The sequence below is a fragment of the Pleurodeles waltl genome, chromosome 10, assembly GCF_031143425.1.
Source record: "Pleurodeles waltl isolate 20211129_DDA chromosome 10, aPleWal1.hap1.20221129, whole genome shotgun sequence".
NCBI lineage: Eukaryota > Metazoa > Chordata > Amphibia > Caudata > Salamandridae > Pleurodeles > Pleurodeles waltl.
In genome coordinates, this window is record NC_090449.1 from 979444313 (window position 1) to 979466577 (window position 22265).

General features: G+C 45.9%; 1 protein-coding gene across 2 annotated transcripts in view; it reads left to right on the forward strand.

The window, feature by feature from the left end:
* The first annotated feature begins 288 nt into the window (after positions 1-288).
* LOC138262086 (C-type lectin domain family 17, member A-like) overlaps positions 289-22265 on the forward strand; it is a 70254-nt gene continuing 48277 nt past the window's right edge. Inside the window, exons 1-3 of one of the 2 annotated variants that reach the window (XM_069211820.1) lie at positions 289-384; positions 4381-4488; positions 13466-13528. In XM_069211820.1, the coding sequence (XP_069067921.1) occupies positions 327-384; positions 4381-4488; positions 13466-13528 (229 nt within the window). In that variant the 5' untranslated portion in view covers positions 289-326. Of the gene's footprint in view, positions 424-4380; positions 4489-13465; positions 13529-22265 lie in introns of both variants that reach the window. The other variant, XM_069211819.1, reaches the window with a different exon arrangement.

Genomic DNA, 22265 nt, shown 5'->3' on the forward strand with positions numbered 1-22265 from the left:
TGGGAGACTCGATTTTTTAAGAAAATTGCTTTCTTTTGACTGTCTCCTGCTGGAAATTGCCTAATGTTCAATAGAAGTTCATGGGAGAAAAACATCCTCCTGATCATTTTAACAAATTATCCCACTTTCGTCTTATAAAATGTTGGCATGTAAGCTAAAAACATAACTACATTCACACTTCTGCTTATTTGGGGCAGGGAAATTAAACTTTTGCATTGGTGAAGACAGGCAGGCGCTTCTCGACCTCCTTCCCACAGAAGAGGAAATGATTCTGGCGAGTGAATCACGTGGGTGGCCTCTAATACACATAAGCTGAGTCTTCACACATGAACCACTTAGACCTGGAGGAGCCGCCCGCCTGCACGATGGTTGCTGGACAACAAGGTAACCCTACTCAGACCTCCAAAGTACCATGCATGACGGGTAAGACCAAAAGTCTTCAAACTGGGGGGCGGGTCTCCCTAGGGGGGGCTCAAGTGATCTTAGGGGGGGGATCCAGGCTCTGGCAAAAGAAGCATTATACAGATGACAGGGCCTTGTTTGAAACAGAAGCATGTTATTGCATTTTTAAAAGGCTACCAGTACCTAACTGCAATGTTTAAATAGATCTAGCAATATTTAAACATTGGCATCTTTATAAAATAATTGTTAATAATTCTGAGGGGCCCAATAATTTTTATTTTTCAACTGAGGGGGCGCAGCATTAAAAAGCTTGGCGACCTCTGATGTCTGCATCGTCCCATTAAAATGCATTAGTCACACATTTTAGTGCCATGCACCACCCCGCGATGCAGGCTCTTCGAGTAGCTGCATTTAAACAAAAAGGTCACTGGCAGTGAGTGCTCTGTACTGGCCGGATGAAAATGTCCTCTGTCGCAAAAATATTCTCCTTCATTAATTCTCATTATAAGTGCTCACAGATCATAAACAAACTCTGTAGGCACTGGTCAGGCTGGAAGTTATTATTATCACCAATATCAAGTGGAGCCCCACTCTGCATACCACGTGATCTTGCAACATTTACGGCCCAGCCAAACAGTGTGGCTCGAGGGCGGTGACTTCAATTGTCTGGCTTCAGGTTAAACATCCTGTTGCACAGTCATTGTCATGGGACAGTCATACTGACTCCACTATTAGTGCAAAAGACCATATATTAGTATAGGATTGCAATAAACAATATAACATGTAAAAACACAACATATTTAAATCCTTAACATAACAACTGTGTTTTCTCCTTTGCCCCTCATTCCCAATCTCTCACCATAATGTCTCCCACATTCTTCCCACCTTTCACCCCCATCACTTTCTCCCATTACCATCTGCCTCCTTGGTTCCGTTCCGAAACATCCTTCAACCACCACTTCATTCACCTATTCCAGCCAATCTACCCACAGATCTTCCTTCACCTGAAAACCTTATTCCTCCTCCCAAGGGGAGGATCTGCCCACATCTGACTATTCCCCCCCCCCACCGCCCACTTGTACCAATCCCCTGCACCTGCAACCTGTCCTAAACTGGCAACACACCCCACCCCATCCCACTAACTGCAGGGTGGGTGGGTGGCTAAACGCTCCTTTCTGCGTAATGCTGAGCAGGGAGAGGATGTAATTTCCTCTCCCGGCCCTTTAAATCAGTCTCTGCTCGTGACCCACTCACTTCCCCTCCCAGCCCATCCAATCCTATCCCCCTCCCTCCATCCCACAAAACTTTTCGGGGGAAGACTAGTCTGTGACTAGCTTCCCCCAGGACCCTCCCTTGTGAACAGGTAAGCCTGTAAAGCATGCTTGCTGAAGGTTTTATTGCATCTCATGTTAATGTTGGAGCTGCTTAGCTAGACACCAGACTCATAAAAAAGCCGCCACTCATCTTCCCCAGCTTTATATTGGATGTAGGAGTATTTGAAGGTCTCCAAAAAGTTTTCTTCAAGCTGGGGTTTGAGTGATCAGGGTGCCACTGCCCAAGGGAAGGGGGTTGTGAGGAACGTATGCTGCTTGGTTTCTCTGCACCCAGCTCTTCATTCCATGCCCTCAAAGCCTGCAAACAGTTTGGCCGTAGTTCAGGCTTTCCCAGTCATCGGCGTTTGTAAGATGGGGAAAATGATGTACCGCAGTGGTCAGAGTGACGCCTCGGGAGCTGGAGAATCTGGGCAAATCACTTAATAACCCTGTGCCCATGGACAGCACCTTGAGAACCTCACAAGTGATAAACTGCACTATATAAATCTATGTTTTATTTGTTTCAACCAGACACACAGACCTTTCGGTATCTGATGGAGCAATGTGTTAGTTCGTCCCACTCAATTCTTGCAGTTCTCTTACAGGAGCGTCTTGCGGGGCTTTGAAAGGGGTTGGAACGTGCACACGGGGCGGGGATTAATTTAATAAAAAAAAATACACTTACCGTCACTCGCCATCACCGCCGCCACCACAATGCTCCTCTCCAGCAGGCTGCAGGCACAGGCTGACAGCCTGCCCTGCAGCCAATCCTGATGCTGCTCAGAGCAGCGTTAGGATTGGCTGTGAACCTGTGCCTGCTCACAGTGTGCTTGTGGGTTTGTCAGGACCGAGACGACCGGCCAAACATACATGCACATTGAGGGGAGTGCTCTGTGTACTCCCCTCCATGGCTGTCATCCCCAATGCCCTACCCCTTTTACTACAAAACACTAAAGAACATAGTTTATTATTGTTTTGTAGTAAAAGGTTTGCAGCTGCTGATGCTGGAGGGGTGACGCTCCTCCGCCATAGTGGAGGAGCTGCCACTGTTCTCTTATGCTGTTAACTGATCTAAACAGCATGAAAGCACTGCTCCCATTGGCTGAGGTGCACCTGGTACTAGTTTCCCCTTGCATAACATGAGGACAGCAGCAGGCAGATGGCGCAGTGGATTTAAGTGTCGGCCTGCGGCGTAGAAGAAAGTCTTAAGTTAAGGTTATTTTTTTTTGTGAGGCCTGTGTAGTGTAAATGTAACTAGTGTTCATGTTAAGGGCTCCTATACTATGAAAGATTGAGATTGTGCTATGTAAAAAACGGTGCAAAAACAATAGACGTGTGGCAGCCGCATGATGCTTCTAATCGCATTGTGACATCCAAAATGTAACATTTATGATGTCACAAGGCCATCAGAAGCATGCGGCGGCTACAGATGTCTATTGTTTTTCCCCGGTTTTTAGGCAGCATCTCTAACAGTATAGGAGCAATTAACATGAGCACTAGTTAAATTTACATCGGTAAATGTAACTAGTGCTCAAGTTAAGCCCTCCCGTACTGTGAGAGACCGAGATCGCACTATGTAAATACCGGGGGAATATAAGTATGCCCTGTATGCCCCACCACTTTCAAGGGACACCTGCAGCCACTGCTGACATTATGAAAATGTCACACATAAGCAGTCTGAAACCTTGGAAGGTACATTTATCTGCGGTCAGGCCATAAAGTGGGCTGTGTGTTGCAACTGTCTCTGACATCTTCTACCAGCTGTCTCTTGTGGTATCAACCGTTTAAGGGCTTCTCCACCCCATTCTTGAAGTCTAATCTTTGGTGGTTAACTCAAACTCAGCTCTCTCTCGGGCATCATCGCGCCACACAGCGTTATCTTCTAAAATTACAGGTAGCTACGAGCAGTGCAGAGCTGGTTTAAGGCATACTCGGAAAGCCTTGACAGGCAGGACAAATTGTCATGGCCTGTTCTGCCATGTTTCGCCTGACTGCGCACTTTGTAGTGCAATTATATTGCTGTCCTCTCTGTATCATTAACAAGTGATACAAAGGGTTGTATTGAAATCTAATGGTATTTAGAAAAGTAACTTTCTGCCCATTACGAGCACCAAAACTTTGTGGGTGGGTCGATTGTATTATTTTATAGTGCTTCCATGCATTCTAGTATACCTTATTCAGGCGGGAGACTCCCGATGTTTTTAAGCCAAAAATGCCTTTGTGTGGCTATCTCCCCAGAAAATGCCTCTCTTTCAATAAAAGTCAATGAAGGATATACATTTTCCCTGTTATTTTTTTTTTTAAATCTCTCACTTTACTCTTCTGAAATGTTGGGATGTATGTGCTTCTTACCTCTAATGAGGGCCGGAAGCGATCGGATTTGCATTGCTTTCGTGGCCGACTGGAGTGCATTGTTGAAAGGCAGTTGTATGTCGTTTTTTGTTTTTTTACACTTTGACGCATAAATAGACACTATCCACATCGTCATAGTGTAAAATGAAGCCCCCAGTCAGAGACTCACTGCCCACCAAAGGAGATGAGTTGCTGAGTTGTTGGGCTGACCTACATCCAAGTTTAAAAAAACCTACCAAAGGAGCCCAGAGGTGACCACACTAATGGCTATTGTTATCCAATAACCACACTAATTACAGATGTTTTCCTGCAGGTTGTGGATGGGAATGCGATAAGAGACTATGGCGGACCCTGCTGGCTGGTTGTGGTTTGATATTGGTCTTCGCCCAATTCATCATGTCTGTACTGATGCTGGTAAAATGTGAGCTTTTTTCCCAGTTTATTTCTTATTTATGTGCGCAAAGTGTTTTCTGACACCCACTCACATTGGGTTCCGAAAAGCCCTATAAAATGTCAATTGCATAAAACTTCAGGGAATACTTTCTATATATTTAATAGTGGAATTAATTCCAACCCCTTATAAGGAACTTGTTAGAAATGGGGTCTTTGGTTGACAGTCAGGTTACCCCCTGTTCAAGCAAGGACCCTCACTCTAGTTAGGATAAAAGAGAATCACCCTCAGCTAACCCCTGCTTACCCCCTTGGTAGCTTGGCAGAGCAGTAGGCTTAACCTCAGAGTGCTGGGCGTAAAGTATTTGTACCAGCCCTCATGGCCTCCAGCTTCAGCTCTTCACAGCTCAGCTCTTGAGCTGCAATCCTTTCTTTTTCCAGGACTAAGGCTCTCTGCTCCTCAGCCCTCTCAAGCTCTGCATCTAGCTCTTCCAGACTCCGGATTCGAGCTAGGAGCCACTCATCTCTTTCTGTTCCCTCCTCTTCGGAGTAGTCATCCTCCTCAGACTCATTTGGTGGTGTTGCCTGACAACGTTTCAATTCATACTGAAACAGGGCTGACTCAAGATCCTCCCTTCTGGATTTCTTGTTCACAGCCAGTCCCCTTTCCATGCAAAATGCTTTAAGCTGCCACTTTTTATACATAAATAGGTGCCAGAAATTGACTTCCATTCTGAAAAGGCTTCACAACCAAAAAACAAAGTCCAAAAATATCATCAATACTTCCAGGAGGACATCAGAGAACAAAAAGCAGAATCACAAGACAAGTAGTATGTGGTCACGTAGTGGTCTGAGATCAAAACAGTAGTGTACACTTAATTACTGTATGTCAAGTACAAATACAAGTCCAAATCCCGACCGCTGGTCACCAATGTTAGAAATGGGGTCTTTGGTTGACAGTCAGGTTACCCCCTGTTCAAGCAAGGACCCTCACTCTAGTTAGGATAAAAGAGAATCACCCTCAGCTAACCCCTGCTTACCCCCTTGGTAGCTTGGCAGAGCAGTAGGCTTAACCTCAGAGTGCTGGGCGTAAAGTATTTGTACCAACACACACAAGTCAAGTTATGATTTTTTAAAGGTTTAAAATAAAAAGAGTCTTTAGGTAGTTGTAACAACACACTAGCGCTGCTAGCGTGTAAATGTACCTGGTTTGCGTCAAAAATAACCCCGCACGGGCGGTGTGCGTCGAAAGTAACCCTGCACGGCTGTGTGCGTCGAAAACAACTCGGCACGGCGGTGCGCGTTGAAAAAGCCAGCCACACGACGATCCGAAAGTCCCGCGGCGCAGGGTGCGATCTCTCAGCCTCCGTCAGCGATGCTGCGCGTCGTTTCTCCTGCTCCGGGCGTCGGTTTTTCGGTCGCGTTTCCTGCGGCGTCGTTTCTCAGCTGCGGAACCGGCGTCGCGTCGTTTTCTCAGCCGCGATCGGATTCGCGTCGATCTTTTCTCCGCACGGTGCTTGGTGCGTGTATTTTTGTCCTTAGGCTGCCAGCCTCTCCTTTCAGGGTCCCAGGAACTGGAAGGGCACCACAGAGCAGAGTAGGGGTCTCTCCAGAGACTCCAGGTGCTGGCAGGAAGAAGTCTTTGCTATCCCTGAGACTTCAACAACAGGAGGCAAGCTCTACATCAAGCCCTTGGAGATTTCTTCTTCAAGATGGAAGGCACACAAAGTCCAGTCTTTGCCCTCTTACTCTGGCAGAAGCAGCACTGCAGGAAAGCTCCACAAAGCACAGTCACAGGCAGGGCAGCACTTGTTCCTCAGCGATCAGCTCTTCTCCAGGCAGAGGTTCCCCTTGATTCCAGAAGTGTTTCTAAAGTTTGTAAGTTTGGGTGCCCTTCTTATACCCATTTTAGTCTTTGAAGTCACCTTCCTTCAAAGGGGACTCACACCTTCTTGTGAAATCCTGCCTTGCCCAGGCAAGGCTTCAGACACACACCAGGGGGTTGGAGACAGCATTGTCAGAGGCAGGCACAGTCCTTTCAGATGAGAGTGACCACTCCACCCCTCCCTCCTAGCAGAGATGGCTAATCAGGAATGCAGATTACACCCCAGCTCCCTTTGTGTCACTGTCTGGTGTGAGGTGAAAAACAACCCAACTGTCAAACTGACCCAGACAGGGAATCCACAAACAAGGCAGAGTCACAGAATGGTTTAAGCAAGAAAATGCTCACTTTCTAAAAGTGGCATTTTCAAACGCACAATCTCAAAATCAACTTTACTAAAAGATGCATTTTTAAATTGTGAGTTCAGGGATCCCAAACTCCACCTGTCCATCTACTCTCTAGGGGAATCTACACTTTAATCATATTTAAAGGTAACCCCCATATTATCCTATGAGAGAGAGACAGACCTTGCAACAGTGAAAACGAAATTGGCAGTATTTCACTGTCAGGACATATAAACCACATTACTATATGTCCTACCTTATCCATACACTGCACCCTGCCCTTGGGGCTACCTAGGGCATACCTTAGGGGTGCCTTACATGTAAGGAAAGGGAAGGTTTAGGCCTGGCAAGTGGGTACACTTGCCAAGTCGAATTTACAGTGTAAAAATACACATACAGACACTGCAGTGGCAGGTCTGAGACATGATTACAGAGCTACTTATGTGGGTGGCACAACCAGTGCTGCAGGCCCACTAGTAGCATTTGATTTACAGGCCCTGGCACCTCTAGTGCACCTTACTAGGGACTTACTAGTAAATCAAATATGCCAATCATGGATAAACCACTTACATACAATTTAAACAGGAGAGCATATGCACTTTAGCACTGGTTAGCAGTGGTAAAGTGCTCAGAGTTGAAAAGCCAACAGCAACATGTCAGAAAAATATAGGAGGCAGGAGGCAAAAAAGTCTGGGGATGACCCTGCAAAAGCAAAAGTCCAACACGACCCCCTACCAGCCTAAAGCCAGGGGAGAACAATCAATACCTTGATGTACTTCCCTGATTGGGGCGATAGAACAGGGACCCAGGCCCACAACAGCAGGGGCATGTTCCAGTTCTACGCCTTCCTGACTCCAGTTGGATCCCTCTGTCCATACTCTCAGGGCCCACTAAGCTAACCCATGGGGAATCCTTCTCCACATCTACAGACACCATCTGTGCAACACCTAACTTTACTTTGCTCACAGATGTATTGCAATGGGCAGATAGTACCACCAGGGCCAACACAGTGGTGTTGCCCACTCCACCCCCGGGGTGTGACTCTCGTCCTCCCCCCCCCAGGGGCAACTCTGTCCACCAGGACAGCAAGCCACAGTGGCCCCAGACAACTGTCAGGGATGAGAGCCCGACCTCAGGCCTCTCTAACCACTGTGACTGTGGAGAGTGGGGGGTGGTAGCCCCAGGTGCCCGGCACCCTTTGACCACTCTCTCTTCCACCAGGTCAGGGATGACAACCTGACCCTGGTCCTCCCCTCTGGGGCTCTGTACCCTCCCTGCAGAAGCGGCACCCCCAGAGTCAAAAACTGTCAGGGTGCTTGTAGAAGCAGTCCTGCACAATTCTTCCATCAGTGCAGGGATGTTAACCTGCAACTGATCCTCCAACCTGGGGTCTGTACCTTCAGGTTGGACCAGGGCCAGGGGTGAGGCTTCCCTCCCCCTGCCCTCTCTTCTGGGGTCCTGAACCACCCAACTAGGAGTGGCCCCCCCAGAAGACAACCTGGTAGGGGCACTGTTAGCAGTAGCCCCTTCCTCCAGGTCAGGGGAGACACCCTTAACCTGGCCTCCCAATCCAGGGTCTGTACCCACAGACTGGATCACTGCCTGGCAACCCAGGACTTCCTGGGGGGCATACCTACCCCCTACCAGGTCAGAGTTTACCCTCTGAACCTGGTCATCCAACCTAGGGTCACCACCCTGCGGTTGAACCACTGCCTGGCACACCAGGACTTCCTTGGGAGCACACTTACCCCCCATCAGGTCAGAGTTTACCCCCTGAACCTGATTATTCAACCCAGAGTCACCACCCTGCGGTTGAACCATTGCCTGGCACACCAGGACTTCTTTGGGAGCACACTTACCCCCCATCAGGTCAGAGTTTACCCCCTGAACCTGATCATTCAACCCAGAGTCACCACCCTGCGGTTGAACCATTGCCTGGCACACCAGGACTTCCAGGGGGGCACACTTACCCCCCTCAAGGGACACACTGTCCCGAAGGGCCACACAAGAGTCTGGCTGGCGCAGGTCTCCTGACCTCTGCCCATCTGACAGAGTCTGGATTCCCCCCAGCCCAGAAATGGTCTCACCAAGGTCATTCATGGGGGGCTCTGCTCTCAGAGCTGACCCCTGACCCTCCAGGTTCTCCACTGGGGTCCGCAACCCCCTCTCAACCCTCTGTCTGGACTTCTGCACCCCCTCACTAGGAGTGGTACTGCCAGACACCAGAACTGGTGGGACGCTGGCTACAGCGGCCCCCCCAAGTTCTCCTGACGCTGTGGGGTCTCCCTCAACAGATGGCCCTATGGTACAGGCTAGGCTCCCCTCCTGGTGTTCCCGCAGGGAACCCTCCAGGACCTGGGACCGGATCTCGGGCACCTTGGGCCTCAACCCATCCCCATTCCCTCTCCTCTGAGACTGGACATGGGGTCCCTCACCCATCCCACTACACTGGGACCTACCTGGGACACTACAATCCTTCCCTACCTCACCTGGTTGGGAACTACCTAGACCACTCCTCTCAGGAGCACCCCCAAATGCCTCTTCAGACTCTCTGGTACTCACCCAGAAGTCTGCCTCCATTGTAAGCTCCCTGGGGTCAGAGAACTCACACTCCACCTGGTGTTGGCATAGCTCTGGAAAATAAGGACTAGACATATGCTCTCCAGCAATTACATCACTCAGCCCCTCACATGAATTAACCAAAGTACCCTTCACCCAACCATCCAGTGACTCTGCCTTGAAAAAGCACCCCACATCACCCTCCTGAGACTGGTGAGACAGTACCTGACTGTCCCTGACACTCAACCCACACTCTTCTGGGATGTCTTCACACTCCATAACCAGGACTTCTACCTGGGGGGAACCCCTCTCCCTGTCACTCTCACCTAGAGTCAGTAGAGTGTCCCTCCCACCAGTAGGAATATGACTCCCCATGCCAGTTCCCCAATCCACCTCAGGGACCCTGTGCATCACTGGAGCTACCTCATACCCCTGAACCTCCTGGCGTGTGTTAACTCCCTCCTTCAAGTAGGGCACCACCTCTCTGGGCATGTGCACTTCTTCAGCAGTACTGGATACAAGATTTTTGCTGCCACCATCTGAACTGGATTCAGCCCTCATGGCCTCCAGCTTCAGCTCTTCACAGCTCAGCTCTTGAGCTGCAATCCTTTCTTTTTCCAGGACTAAGGCTCTCTGCTCCTCAGCCCTCTCAAGCTCTGCATCTAGCTCTTCCAGACTCCGGATTCGAGCTAGGAGCCACTCATCTCTTTCTGTTCCCTCCTCTTCGGAGTAGTCATCCTCCTCAGACTCATTTGGTGGTGTTGCCTGACAACGTTTCAATTCATACTGAAACAGGGCTGACTCAAGATCCTCCCTTCTGGATTTCTTGTTCACAGCCAGTCCCCTTTCCATGCAAAATGCTTTAAGCTGCCACTTTTTATACATAAATAGGTGCCAGAAATTGACTTCCATTCTGAAAAGGCTTCACAACCAAAAAACAAAGTCCAAAAATATCATCAATACTTCCAGGAGGACATCAGAGAACAAAAAGCAGAATCACAAGACAAGTAGTATGTGGTCACGTAGTGGTCTGAGATCAAAACAGTAGTGTACACTTAATTACTGTATGTCAAGTACAAATACAAGTCCAAATCCCGACCGCTGGTCACCAATGTTAGAAATGGGGTCTTTGGTTGACAGTCAGGTTACCCCCTGTTCAAGCAAGGACCCTCACTCTAGTTAGGATAAAAGAGAATCACCCTCAGCTAACCCCTGCTTACCCCCTTGGTAGCTTGGCAGAGCAGTAGGCTTAACCTCAGAGTGCTGGGCGTAAAGTATTTGTACCAACACACACAAGTCAAGTTATGATTTTTTAAAGGTTTAAAATAAAAAGAGTCTTTAGGTAGTTGTAACAACACACTAGCGCTGCTAGCGTGTAAATGTACCTGGTTTGCGTCAAAAATAACCCCGCACGGGCGGTGTGCGTCGAAAGTAACCCTGCACGGCTGTGTGCGTCGAAAACAACTCGGCACGGCGGTGCGCGTTGAAAAAGCCAGCCACACGACGATCCGAAAGTCCCGCGGCGCAGGGTGCGATCTCTCAGCCTCCGTCAGCGATGCTGCGCGTCGTTTCTCCTGCTCCGGGCGTCGGTTTTTCGGTCGCGTTTCCTGCGGCGTCGTTTCTCAGCTGCGGAACCGGCGTCGCGTCGTTTTCTCAGCCGCGATCGGATTCGCGTCGATCTTTTCTCCGCACGGTGCTTGGTGCGTGTATTTTTGTCCTTAGGCTGCCAGCCTCTCCTTTCAGGGTCCCAGGAACTGGAAGGGCACCACAGAGCAGAGTAGGGGTCTCTCCAGAGACTCCAGGTGCTGGCAGGAAGAAGTCTTTGCTATCCCTGAGACTTCAACAACAGGAGGCAAGCTCTACATCAAGCCCTTGGAGATTTCTTCTTCAAGATGGAAGGCACACAAAGTCCAGTCTTTGCCCTCTTACTCTGGCAGAAGCAGCACTGCAGGAAAGCTCCACAAAGCACAGTCACAGGCAGGGCAGCACTTGTTCCTCAGCGATCAGCTCTTCTCCAGGCAGAGGTTCCCCTTGATTCCAGAAGTGTTTCTAAAGTTTGTAAGTTTGGGTGCCCTTCTTATACCCATTTTAGTCTTTGAAGTCACCTTCCTTCAAAGGGGACTCACACCTTCTTGTGAAATCCTGCCTTGCCCAGGCAAGGCTTCAGACACACACCAGGGGGTTGGAGACAGCATTGTCAGAGGCAGGCACAGTCCTTTCAGATGAGAGTGACCACTCCACCCCTCCCTCCTAGCAGAGATGGCTAATCAGGAATGCAGATTACACCCCAGCTCCCTTTGTGTCACTGTCTGGTGTGAGGTGAAAAACAACCCAACTGTCAAACTGACCCAGACAGGGAATCCACAAACAAGGCAGAGTCACAGAATGGTTTAAGCAAGAAAATGCTCACTTTCTAAAAGTGGCATTTTCAAACGCACAATCTCAAAATCAACTTTACTAAAAGATGCATTTTTAAATTGTGAGTTCAGGGATCCCAAACTCCACCTGTCCATCTACTCTCTAGGGGAATCTACACTTTAATCATATTTAAAGGTAACCCCCATATTATCCTATGAGAGAGAGACAGACCTTGCAACAGTGAAAACGAAATTGGCAGTATTTCACTGTCAGGACATATAAACCACATTACTATATGTCCTACCTTATCCATACACTGCACCCTGCCCTTGGGGCTACCTAGGGCATACCTTAGGGGTGCCTTACATGTAAGGAAAGGGAAGGTTTAGGCCTGGCAAGTGGGTACACTTGCCAAGTCGAATTTACAGTGTAAAAATACACATACAGACACTGCAGTGGCAGGTCTGAGACATGATTACAGAGCTACTTATGTGGGTGGCACAACCAGTGCTGCAGGCCCACTAGTAGCATTTGATTTACAGGCCCTGGCACCTCTAGTGCACCTTACTAGGGACTTACTAGTAAATCAAATATGCCAATCATGGATAAACCACTTACATACAATTTAAACAGGAGAGCATATGCACTTTAGCACTGGTTAGCAGTGGTAAAGTGCTCAGAGTTGAAAAGCCAACAGCAACATGTCAGAAAAATATAGGAGGCAGGAGGCAAAAAAAGTCTGGGGATGACCCTGCAAAAGCAAAAGTCCAACAGAACTACTATGCCAATATTTAGGACCATATTTGGCACTGCACAGTATATTACAGAACATCACTTCTTTCTTACCTCCCTCTTCACTTACTGAAATTACAGAAAATGAATGTATGTATGTATTTATGTACGTATGTATGTTTTTATGTATTTTGTATTTCTATTGCACAAACCTAGCCAAAAGGCAGTGGAGTACTGTACATGAGCAAAGACAACAATAAAATAAAAAATAAAGAACATGAGTAGGATCTATGGTTGCCCTCTCAATCTCAGCAGCTTGGTTAGAATTGGTGGTGTTTTCAGCCTCTCCCTAAAGTGCCCAAATATAACCCCAAAAACGGAAGTCATGAGTGGTTTCTTCCTGCAGCTAGGTGGCACTTCATCAGCTGGTTATAAACAATGAGTGGTCTCTCCCTGAAGTACCTTAATATTGCATCAGAAGACTGAAGGCATGGGTGGTCTCTTTCTGCAGCAAGACAGTATTGCATCAGGTGTTAAAAAACATGAGTGGTCTCTTTTTGAAGTACTTTAATATTGTATCAAAAGAGAGAAGCAGGAGTGTTCTTTCCCTGTTGCAATGCAGTATTGCATCAGACAATAGTGCCCCAGAAGCACATTTTCAGTTTTGCACAAGAAGACCTAAGAAGACAGTTGCCATGAGTGCCCTCTCCCACTTTCAGCCCATTCAACTCTCTGAGAACTCTGATAAAGCTTGGGGTCAGCTCAATATCCCGAGCAGTCACTGGTTGAATGGGTGGCGTCATTCGTCAGCGCGTGACTGTTGCAAGAAGGGAATAGAGGCCCACCTAGAAAAGCTCTTAACTCACCTTTATTTACCCCTTATCTCTTTTCTGCCAGACCACCAGCAAATGAGCGATGCCTTCCCTGGATAAACAGACTAGAAGTCTATCAACTCATAACAAGGACCTAGATGGGGGTCTGTGTGTTTATGAGTGGAAGAGAGTTCTTTAGGTCAAGATCACATCAAATAATTGACACGTGGCTCCCTGTTTGTTTCTGGTCCTTGATTTCTCCTGGGTGTCCAGAATTAATGTTTGTTTCTTCTTTCAATTTCCTCCTCTCATTCTGTGTAGCTTACGAAAATTCTGCAAAGCTGGAGGCAGCAGAGCTGGACTATTCTACAATGAAGGCAAACGGTGAGTTAACAGTGCTGCCTTTCATATCAAAACAAGAAAAATTATAACACATTTCTACAGACAGTTGCCTGAAAATTATGCTGCACCCCAATGTTTGCACCTGATTTCAAGCACAAACCTTCCCGCCACTAAAAATGCTGTGAGTTTACTGCTAACACTGTTTCTAACTCCCATAATCAATGAGAACTGCAAACCACAAATTTTAACTTTGTTGTAAAACTGTTTTTAGATCTCGCCTACAAAGACATGTGTATTTATTTATTTATTCATTTATTTATTTATTTATTTAGGTGATTTTACAAAGCACGAATATGGCCTGAGGGTATCAGAACGCTGTACATACAATTGGAAACAGAAACAAAAAGTCTAATACATAGAAAAAAGCACATAAAACGTAGACTAAGAATTTAAAAGCTAAAGCAGGATATCTTATGTTGTAATCCAGGTATCCAGGGGAACAGTGTTCATGTGGAGGTTCTACTGAGATGGTTGTGCTTCTGTCTTCTATTGGTGTTAATGTCAATGATGGCAACCCTGAGGACAGGCTAACCAAGACTTTATGCACAAAGCCTGTTCATTAGGATCTTTTTTGCCTCTTTTTGGAAAATAAGGGTCAATGCTTTGAACGAACCTCGGGTGGCAGGAAGTTGAAATCCTTGGAGCCGATACTGAAAAGGAGTGTGTGTAGGTTTTCTTGTTTTCTGAATCTGGAGGGTTCTAGACTGAGAGAGTTTTCACTTCTGAGGGTGTGGCTTCCTCCTGAGATTCGAATCTTTTCTTCCAGATATCTGGGTTCATTTTAATGTAAAGCTTTGTGTGTGAGCAAGCAATTTTCATTTGAGTTCTGGCCTTGAGGGGGAGCCATTTTAGAGAGCTAGCCAAGGATGAGGGTAATATGGTCAGAGCGTCTTGTGGCTGTTACCAGTCTTGCTGCTGCATTGAGTGTCGCTTCCAGTGGGGCCATTCTTGACTTGGGAAAACCTAAAGAGGTCACACAGCTGTATTCTAGTTTGGAGACTACTAGGGATTGTACTGCTAATTTGAAGTCTGGAGGTGGCTGAAATGGTTTCATTTTTTTCAGTAGTTTGTGTTGGAATGATGCACTGTGCTTGGTTGCACTGATGTGTGCTAGCATTTTCAGATTCTTGTCCAGTGTTATTCCACGGGATTTCATGGAATCAATAATGGTAGGTTTGCAGTTAAAGACACGTAGGTGATTGAGCCAATTTTGGATGTGTGTAACTTTGTTAAGAAGGAAGAAAAGAATAAATTCGGTTTTCAGAGAGTTCAGCTTTTGAGGTTGGTTTGAGATGGCCCGTTCTGAGATTTGGCTACAGTGTTATTTAGTTGGATGACAGCCTCTAGGGAGGATATCTTTAAGTATAATTGTGTATCTTCGTGTACATGTGGTATTCAAGGTTTGTTTGATTGAGGATTTTTTATTAATGCTTCCATACAGAAGTTGAGGAGTGTGGGGGAAATAGTCAACACTTGTCAGACCACGCATCCCACTGGTGAGGCCTGTGAGAGTGAGATGCCTAATTTTGTTTGTTATGATCAGTTCTGTAAGAAGGATGTGAAACAGGAGAGCATATTACCAGGCATCCCCATTGTTAGGCCTGACAGCCTTATGGTGGTCTTCCTCCAACTTTTTTGTCTACCTCCCTCCATTTTAATGATCTAATTTTTGCTAGTTTTAGGACTCTACACACTTTACCACTGCTGACCAGTGCTAAACTGCTTGTGCTCTGTCCCCTAAACATGGCAACATTGGCTTATGTACAATTTTCATATTTCATTTACTGATAAGTCCCTAGTAAAGTGCACTAGATGTGCCCAGGGCCTGTAAATTAAATGCTGCTAGTGGGCCTGCAGCACGGATTGTACCACCCACATAAGTAGCCCCTTAACCATATCTCAGGTCTGCCACTGCAAGACCTATGTGTGCAGTTTCACTGCAACTTTGACTTGGAATCTAAATCTACTTGCCACGCCTTAAATTCCCCTTTTCTTACATGCAAGTCACACCTAAGTTAGGCCCTAGGTAACCCATAGACTAGGGTACTATGTAAGTAAAAGGCGGGACACAAACTTTTAACGTTTACATGTCCTAGTAGTGCATTCTACATTACTATTTTAGAAATGGCACTTTTAGAAAGTAGGCATATCCCTGCACTTACTGCTCTCTGTGCCTTACAGCCTGTCTCCAATCCACGTGTGGTCTGTGCTAGTTGACAGCTCCACTTGTACATTCCACCCAGACAGCCATAAACACAGGACACTCAGCTGTATCTGCATTCATCTGTATACTGATGGGTCTTTGAGAAGGGTGGGTGGATGGGCTCTCACTTACACTTCAAAGGCCAGTGGCTTACCCTCACACAAAGGACTGATAAACACCCACAAGGCTCCTGGGGGAATTTATGCACTTCAAAGCCTCTCTTTGACATTCTCCCCACTTCAAATGCACTTTTGGGTCCATATATATACTGGACTCTGTCAGAGGGACTGCCTTGCTGCCCAAAGGACTCATCTGGACTGCTTTGCTGGAAGGGCTGCTGGCCTGCTCGCTCTCGACTCTGCCTTCCATCACATGTGCTCTCCAAGGGCTTTCATTGAGCTTGCCTCCTGTTCTGAAGTCTCAGGACTGTCAAAGACTTCACAAAAGGGAAGAAAATCCAGTGCATCAGAAAATTGGATCATCACAGTGCCTGTTGCCTCTTTGCTACAATTTCTGGATTTTCCAAACATTGTCCCTGGGTGTCAAAATATCCCCACATCGAGGTACCAAGACTTCTCTCCCAAAAACCAATGCATTCACCTTGCTGCGTGGAAAGAAATGGTGCATTGCCACGCTGGAAAAATTGATGCATTGCTTTACTTTCCGATGCATCTCCTCCTGTGCAATCCTCTGCATTATTTTTGACGCATGCAAGGTACTTTGTGTTAAAAGGACACAGCCACTGATTCTTAAGGATTGAGACTCATCTACACCTTTAAAAAGTGACATATTCACTGATGCATATTGGATTTTTGTTGTTTTGGTCTTATTTTATTCAGATAAATATTATCTAAGTTTCTAAACTGATGTGGAGTACGTTTTTGTGGTGTTTTCACTGTATTACTGTATGAGTTATTGCCCAAATACTTTACACATTGCCTTCTAAGTTAAACCTGCCTGCTCTGTGCAAACTACCGGAGGGTGATCCCAGGATAATTTTAGTTGTGTTGTGACTCACCATGACTCGGATTGTGGTCCCTAGTTGGACAGGGTGCATACCCCTGCCACCTAGTCCCACTCTGTTTGCTAGCACTGATGCGTGGTCTAGGCGGATACGTAGGCGGAAGTCGTTGTGGTCTAATATCTTGAGGGTGTAATACATGATGTGAACAATTGCTGGTTCTGTTCTGTGCCCAGTAGTATAAGGGCATACCTTCCATCAAACTATTTTTGACAGGTGCCACGCCCTGTGATGACGAAGGCAATGACGTAGGTAATGATGTGTATGCCCTGCCCCGAGGTTTTCAATCAATCACCGTGCCTGTCATGTGTCTGTGGCTATGTGATAGATAGCCCTAAGAGCCTGCGCCTGGTTGTGTGTTCCTGGACATGTTCAGGCTGTCAAAGGGTTGTGAAAAATTAAAGCCCTAACAGTTTACGCTGTGTGTGGATCTATCAAGGTAAGTCTGGGTGTGTTAAGGTATGTGCAAAATAAAAGTCTTAACATTTTGCGCAATGTGTGAGTTTAACAAGGGCTTGTTGGAGCATGTTATGTTAAGAGCTGTGCTGGCTTTGCTAGCAATTCTAGTAGGTTGTTGTGATTGACCATGTCAAACACTGATAAGTGAACTAGAAGGATAAGTAGGCAGGAGTCATTGTGGTCTAGCATCTTAAGGGTGTCATCCACGATGTGAACAATTGCTGATTCTGTGCTATGCCCTAGTCTGAATCTTGATTGAAATTCATAGAGTAGGTTGAATTGGTCAATATGTTGACACAAATAGTTGTGTACATATTTTTTCAACATCTTGGCCAGAAAAGGGATATTTGACACCAGGCAAAAATTGATCAGGATTGTAGGGTCTGAGCCTACTTTTTTCAGGAGGGATGTCACTTGCTCAATCTTTAGGCAGTCCAGGATAATGCTTTGTTTTAGTGAGGAATTTACAGTCTTCGTTATTATGGGTGAGAAGAGGCGACTGAGTTCCTTGAGTGTTGTGAATAGGATAGGGTTGTTGATATGTGATGTTGGCTTCATGGAAAGTAGGGGTCCTGTGCACCTCATCCTCAGTTTTTAAAACTCAAGAATGCTTGCTTTTTAGTCTTTGATGTGTCATTCATTGTATGTTCCTGGGCTCTGGGTGGAAATTCACTGTCGGAATGATGATTGTTGTTTATAGTGGCTCATAACCTTTATTTGTTGATCACAATTGCTTTTTCAATTTCTATGATTTTTCCATTGAAAGAGGAGGAGAAAACTTCACAGTTTTCCACTGAGTTATTGCTAATCCTAGTTACATTGTTTGTTCTTGGTAGTTGATTGTCAATTTTGAATAGTCCCCCTTGGCGATTCCTATAGGGCAACGGCCTATTGTGGACCACTGGCAGTGAGCTTTGGGGCAACCAATTGTTTACCATAGATTGGATTTCTTGCCAGTCTCATTTGGTTGGATATTCTTTAGTGGCTTACTTCCTCTTCCTGTGTTTGCCCTTCCCATGGAGAATAGCGTCTTGACCATCCTTTTGATTGAATGACTTGCTTCACATCAAGGAACTACCTTTTTCTTTCTCTTTCCGCTTGCCATGGGAGTCGATGCTCTCTTCCATATGTACTACTCAGCCAACACATTCCTGCCCCTTTGTGATGATCCCCCAGCTTGTCTGTTCCTTCCCACCATCTCTTCCTACTCAGATGGTGAATTTATTTACGCTTCCCCCACCGTGCTCCTCTGTTGCTCCCCTCCCATTATCTGCTCAATGTTGTTCCCACTTCAGAGTAGTGTTTACTACTCTCGAAGTCACGACTAGTCCCGCCTTAAAGTACCTTAATATTGCATATGAAGATAGAAAGCATAAGTAGTCTCACCCTGCATCACGAAAATATAAATTGCACTAGGAGGAAGAAAACATGAGTGGTCTGACCTCTGAAGTTCCTTAATATTGCATGAGAAGGTGGAAGGTGTGAATAATCTGTCCCTGCAGCATGGCAGTATTGCATCAGAAGGGAGAAACAGTGTGTTGTCTCTCTCTGAAGTACCTTCATATTGCCTCAGAAGAGAGAAGGCATCTCCCTGCACCAATTCAGCAGTGCATAAGATGATAGTGCTCCCCAGAAGCACATTTTCAGTTATGCATCAGAAGACAGATGCCTGGAATGCCCACTGACAAGTACACCTACATCCAACTCACTGAGACCTTTACGAAAGCTAAGGGTCACTTTGATGCCCCAGTGACAGATTAAGTTTACATGGTCATTCTGCAGTGCATGATTGTTGCAAGACAGGGGTAGGAGCAATCATACAATATGCCTGGTTTTGCCTATAACTACCTTATATCTCACCGATGCCAGGCCAGCATGAGACTGAAGGATGCCTGTGCGGCATGAACTGACCATGTAGTCTCCAGGGACGGTTTCTCTTTTAAAGGAATTGGGAAAGAAGGGGTCTCTGTTGTTTATCAGTGGAAAGGGTTTGTCAGTTAAGATTGCATTGTCACATTCACATGTGGATCCCTGTCTGTTTCTGGTCCATTGAGTCTCCTGGATGCTCAGAGTTAATGTTTGTGTCTTCTTTCACCATCTCCTCATCTCTTTCTCGAATTGTGAATTAACAGTGCGTTATTTCATATCAAAAGAAGAACAATTACAAGAAATGTTTATAAACAGGCAGTTGCCTGAAAATCATGCTGCCCTACAATGTTTGCACCTGGTTTCAAACACAACAGAGTTAGTAATTTTTATTAATGGGAAAATGTGTTTGTACATATGGCTCTAGGTCTCTAAATCTCATTGTTATATAGACCTGCAAACCAAGGATTTTACCCCAATATTAAAACCATTTAGGCCACAACTATAAAGACCTATAAATCAATCACCTATTGTGGAGACTTCCAATACTTGCAGTGAGCCAGCCCACTTCCTACCATTGGGTGACTTATATGTCAATCTTATTAGCTTTCTTATTATTTGACGGTTTGCCTTCCTCTTGTGTTTGTATCTACCATGGAGTATAGCTTCTTTGTCATTCTTCTGATTGAATAACTTGTATCCTTTCCTGGCTCCAACCCAAGGAACTATTTTTTTTCTTTCAGCACTCAATCGGTGTGCAAGTGTTAGATTGCTCTCTCTCTTTACTCCTCCGTGCATAGATCATTTAGGTTTCACCAAAAATGGTGTAATGTTAACCCCCGCAGTGCAGGGTGGCCCTGAGCTCCAGGAGGCTCCCTCGGCACTGTACACTGTTCGTCGGCAGAGGGCCCATGGCCTGAACGCTCCTAACTGGGTCCATGTAATTTGCAGGGGGCTCATCGTCATGTTTTTTACGCCACTGAACACCAGGGATTGCATCAGTGACCCCCTGATGTGCCTTTTGTGAGTCCTGCTATGCTCTTGCGCCCCTAGTGTCAGAGGAGTCAAGAAGCCGAAATGAGAAAGCATGCCTGACTATTCCTTTGGAAACTATGGCTTCACTATACAATTCACTCACACGCACTCTTGCTTGTATTAGAATAATAAAGAATGCAAAGTAAAGGGATTTGGGGCCAGATGTAGGAAAGGTTTTACGCATTGCAAACAGCGATTTTCGCTGTTTGCTATGTGCAAAACCCGCATCGCGATGCCCATTCCCATTTTGCGAGTCGGTAACCTGGTTACCAACTCGCAAAACAGGACTGCGAGTCGCAAATAGGAAGGGGTGTTCCCCTTCCTATTTGCAAGTCGCAGCGCGATGCAAGATTGCTTTGTGACCGCGAACGCGGTTGCAGAGCAATGGCAGTTCCCACCAGTGTCACACTGGTGGTAACCCATTCGCAAAAGGGAAGGAATACCCATGGGATCCCTTCCCCTTTGTGAATGGCCTGGAATACATTTTTTCAGAGCAGGTAGTGGTCCTATGGACACGTTTCATTTTTTCATTTTGTAATGCATCTTGTTTTCCTTTAAGAAAAACGGGCGGCATTACAAAAAAAAAAAACTGCTTTATTTAAAAGCAGTCACAGACATGGTGGTTTGCTGTCTCCAGCAGGCCACCATCCATGTGAGTGCTGCGAGTCGCAAATTGCTTTTAATGAGGTGGCCCCTTGCGACTCGCAGATGGTGTCAGGGACACCATCCTGCATCCGCCATTGCGACTCGCAATTTGCGAGTCGCAATGCCGGAATTTCCTACATCTGGCCCTTAGTTCTAACTCAAGCTCAAAGATGCTTGTACTAATCCATATTCAAGGAATTACAGCTGTCCCATCTACACTCCAAAAACAGAAGCATATAATTAAATTGCAGAGTGACACGGAGCACATGTAAACATTCAAAGGATTACAGTGCAGTGAAACATTTGTAGACTGAAAAATAGAGTATCAAACTTGCCAAAACTGTATGAATTTATGCTCTGTTAAACAACATGCATAACCCCCAATAAAAAATATCAAATCATCAACTGTCTAGCATAACAGGTGCACAACAGAGTATTTTAAGTTACATTTTATTTTGAAATGTGCCATGCATTTCATAGCTGCACCATTAGCATATGATTTCCATCCATCCTTCAGTTGATAATGCTTGTTTTATTTACTTGTTTTATTATTATTTTGCTATTTTGATTAACTACATTTTAACTGAGAAAATACTTTCTGTATTGTGATTGAGGCCAAAGGTCATGTGGCACCACTTCCTAGGATAGCAACAGGGTCAACAGTAATATGATGCCACATCCTGTGATGTCTTCAGGGTCAAAGGGCATGTGATGTCACTATTGCTACATCTGTCATTTTAGTGAATAATCACCCGTGCCTACTTGCACTCTTTATGTTCCTCCTCCAAATTCTGTGTTGCTTGTCCCACCTCTTCCCACTCACCTTGTTTATTTAATCTCACCACAACCCGTTCCTCCATTGCCCTCCGCTGCTCCCACTTCTTGTCTGCATTTACTACTCACCTCGGCCCCTGCCCTCTCCTCTGCTTCATACCACCCTCTCAGAGCTGCACTTTGTTACAGGGGCACTCCTTTCTAAATAATACACTTTCATGCACTAGTAGTTTTTCAGTTTACTGCTCCAAGATGGGCATCCACCATCTGGAAGTGGGAAAAAACATGGCTATAAGAGCGTTGTGACTCATACATACTCATGTGTTATGATTTATATGCACGTATTAATCATTTCACTGGTGATTTCTTTTCCTTATTTTGTTTTTTTGTCATTGTGTCAGCAATAACCATATTTATGTTTTTACCAATGACAACGAGCATTGGCCAACCCAATATGTGAGACCTAATGACTTTGGCAAAGCTTAGTAACAACTTCAATCTCCAAATTCTGTTGTCAAAGATATCTGCCAACCACATCATGAACCACATTGTCAGGGTCCACTGCAGCCCATGATCCAAACCTCATTTGCAACAACCACTTCAAACTTCTAACACCATCCTCAATATCTGACCACCAACAAGCATTCTAAACCTCACAGTCGGGAACACTCACAAGCTGTGCCCCAATCTCATTGTCAGTCACTGTTACCAAGCTG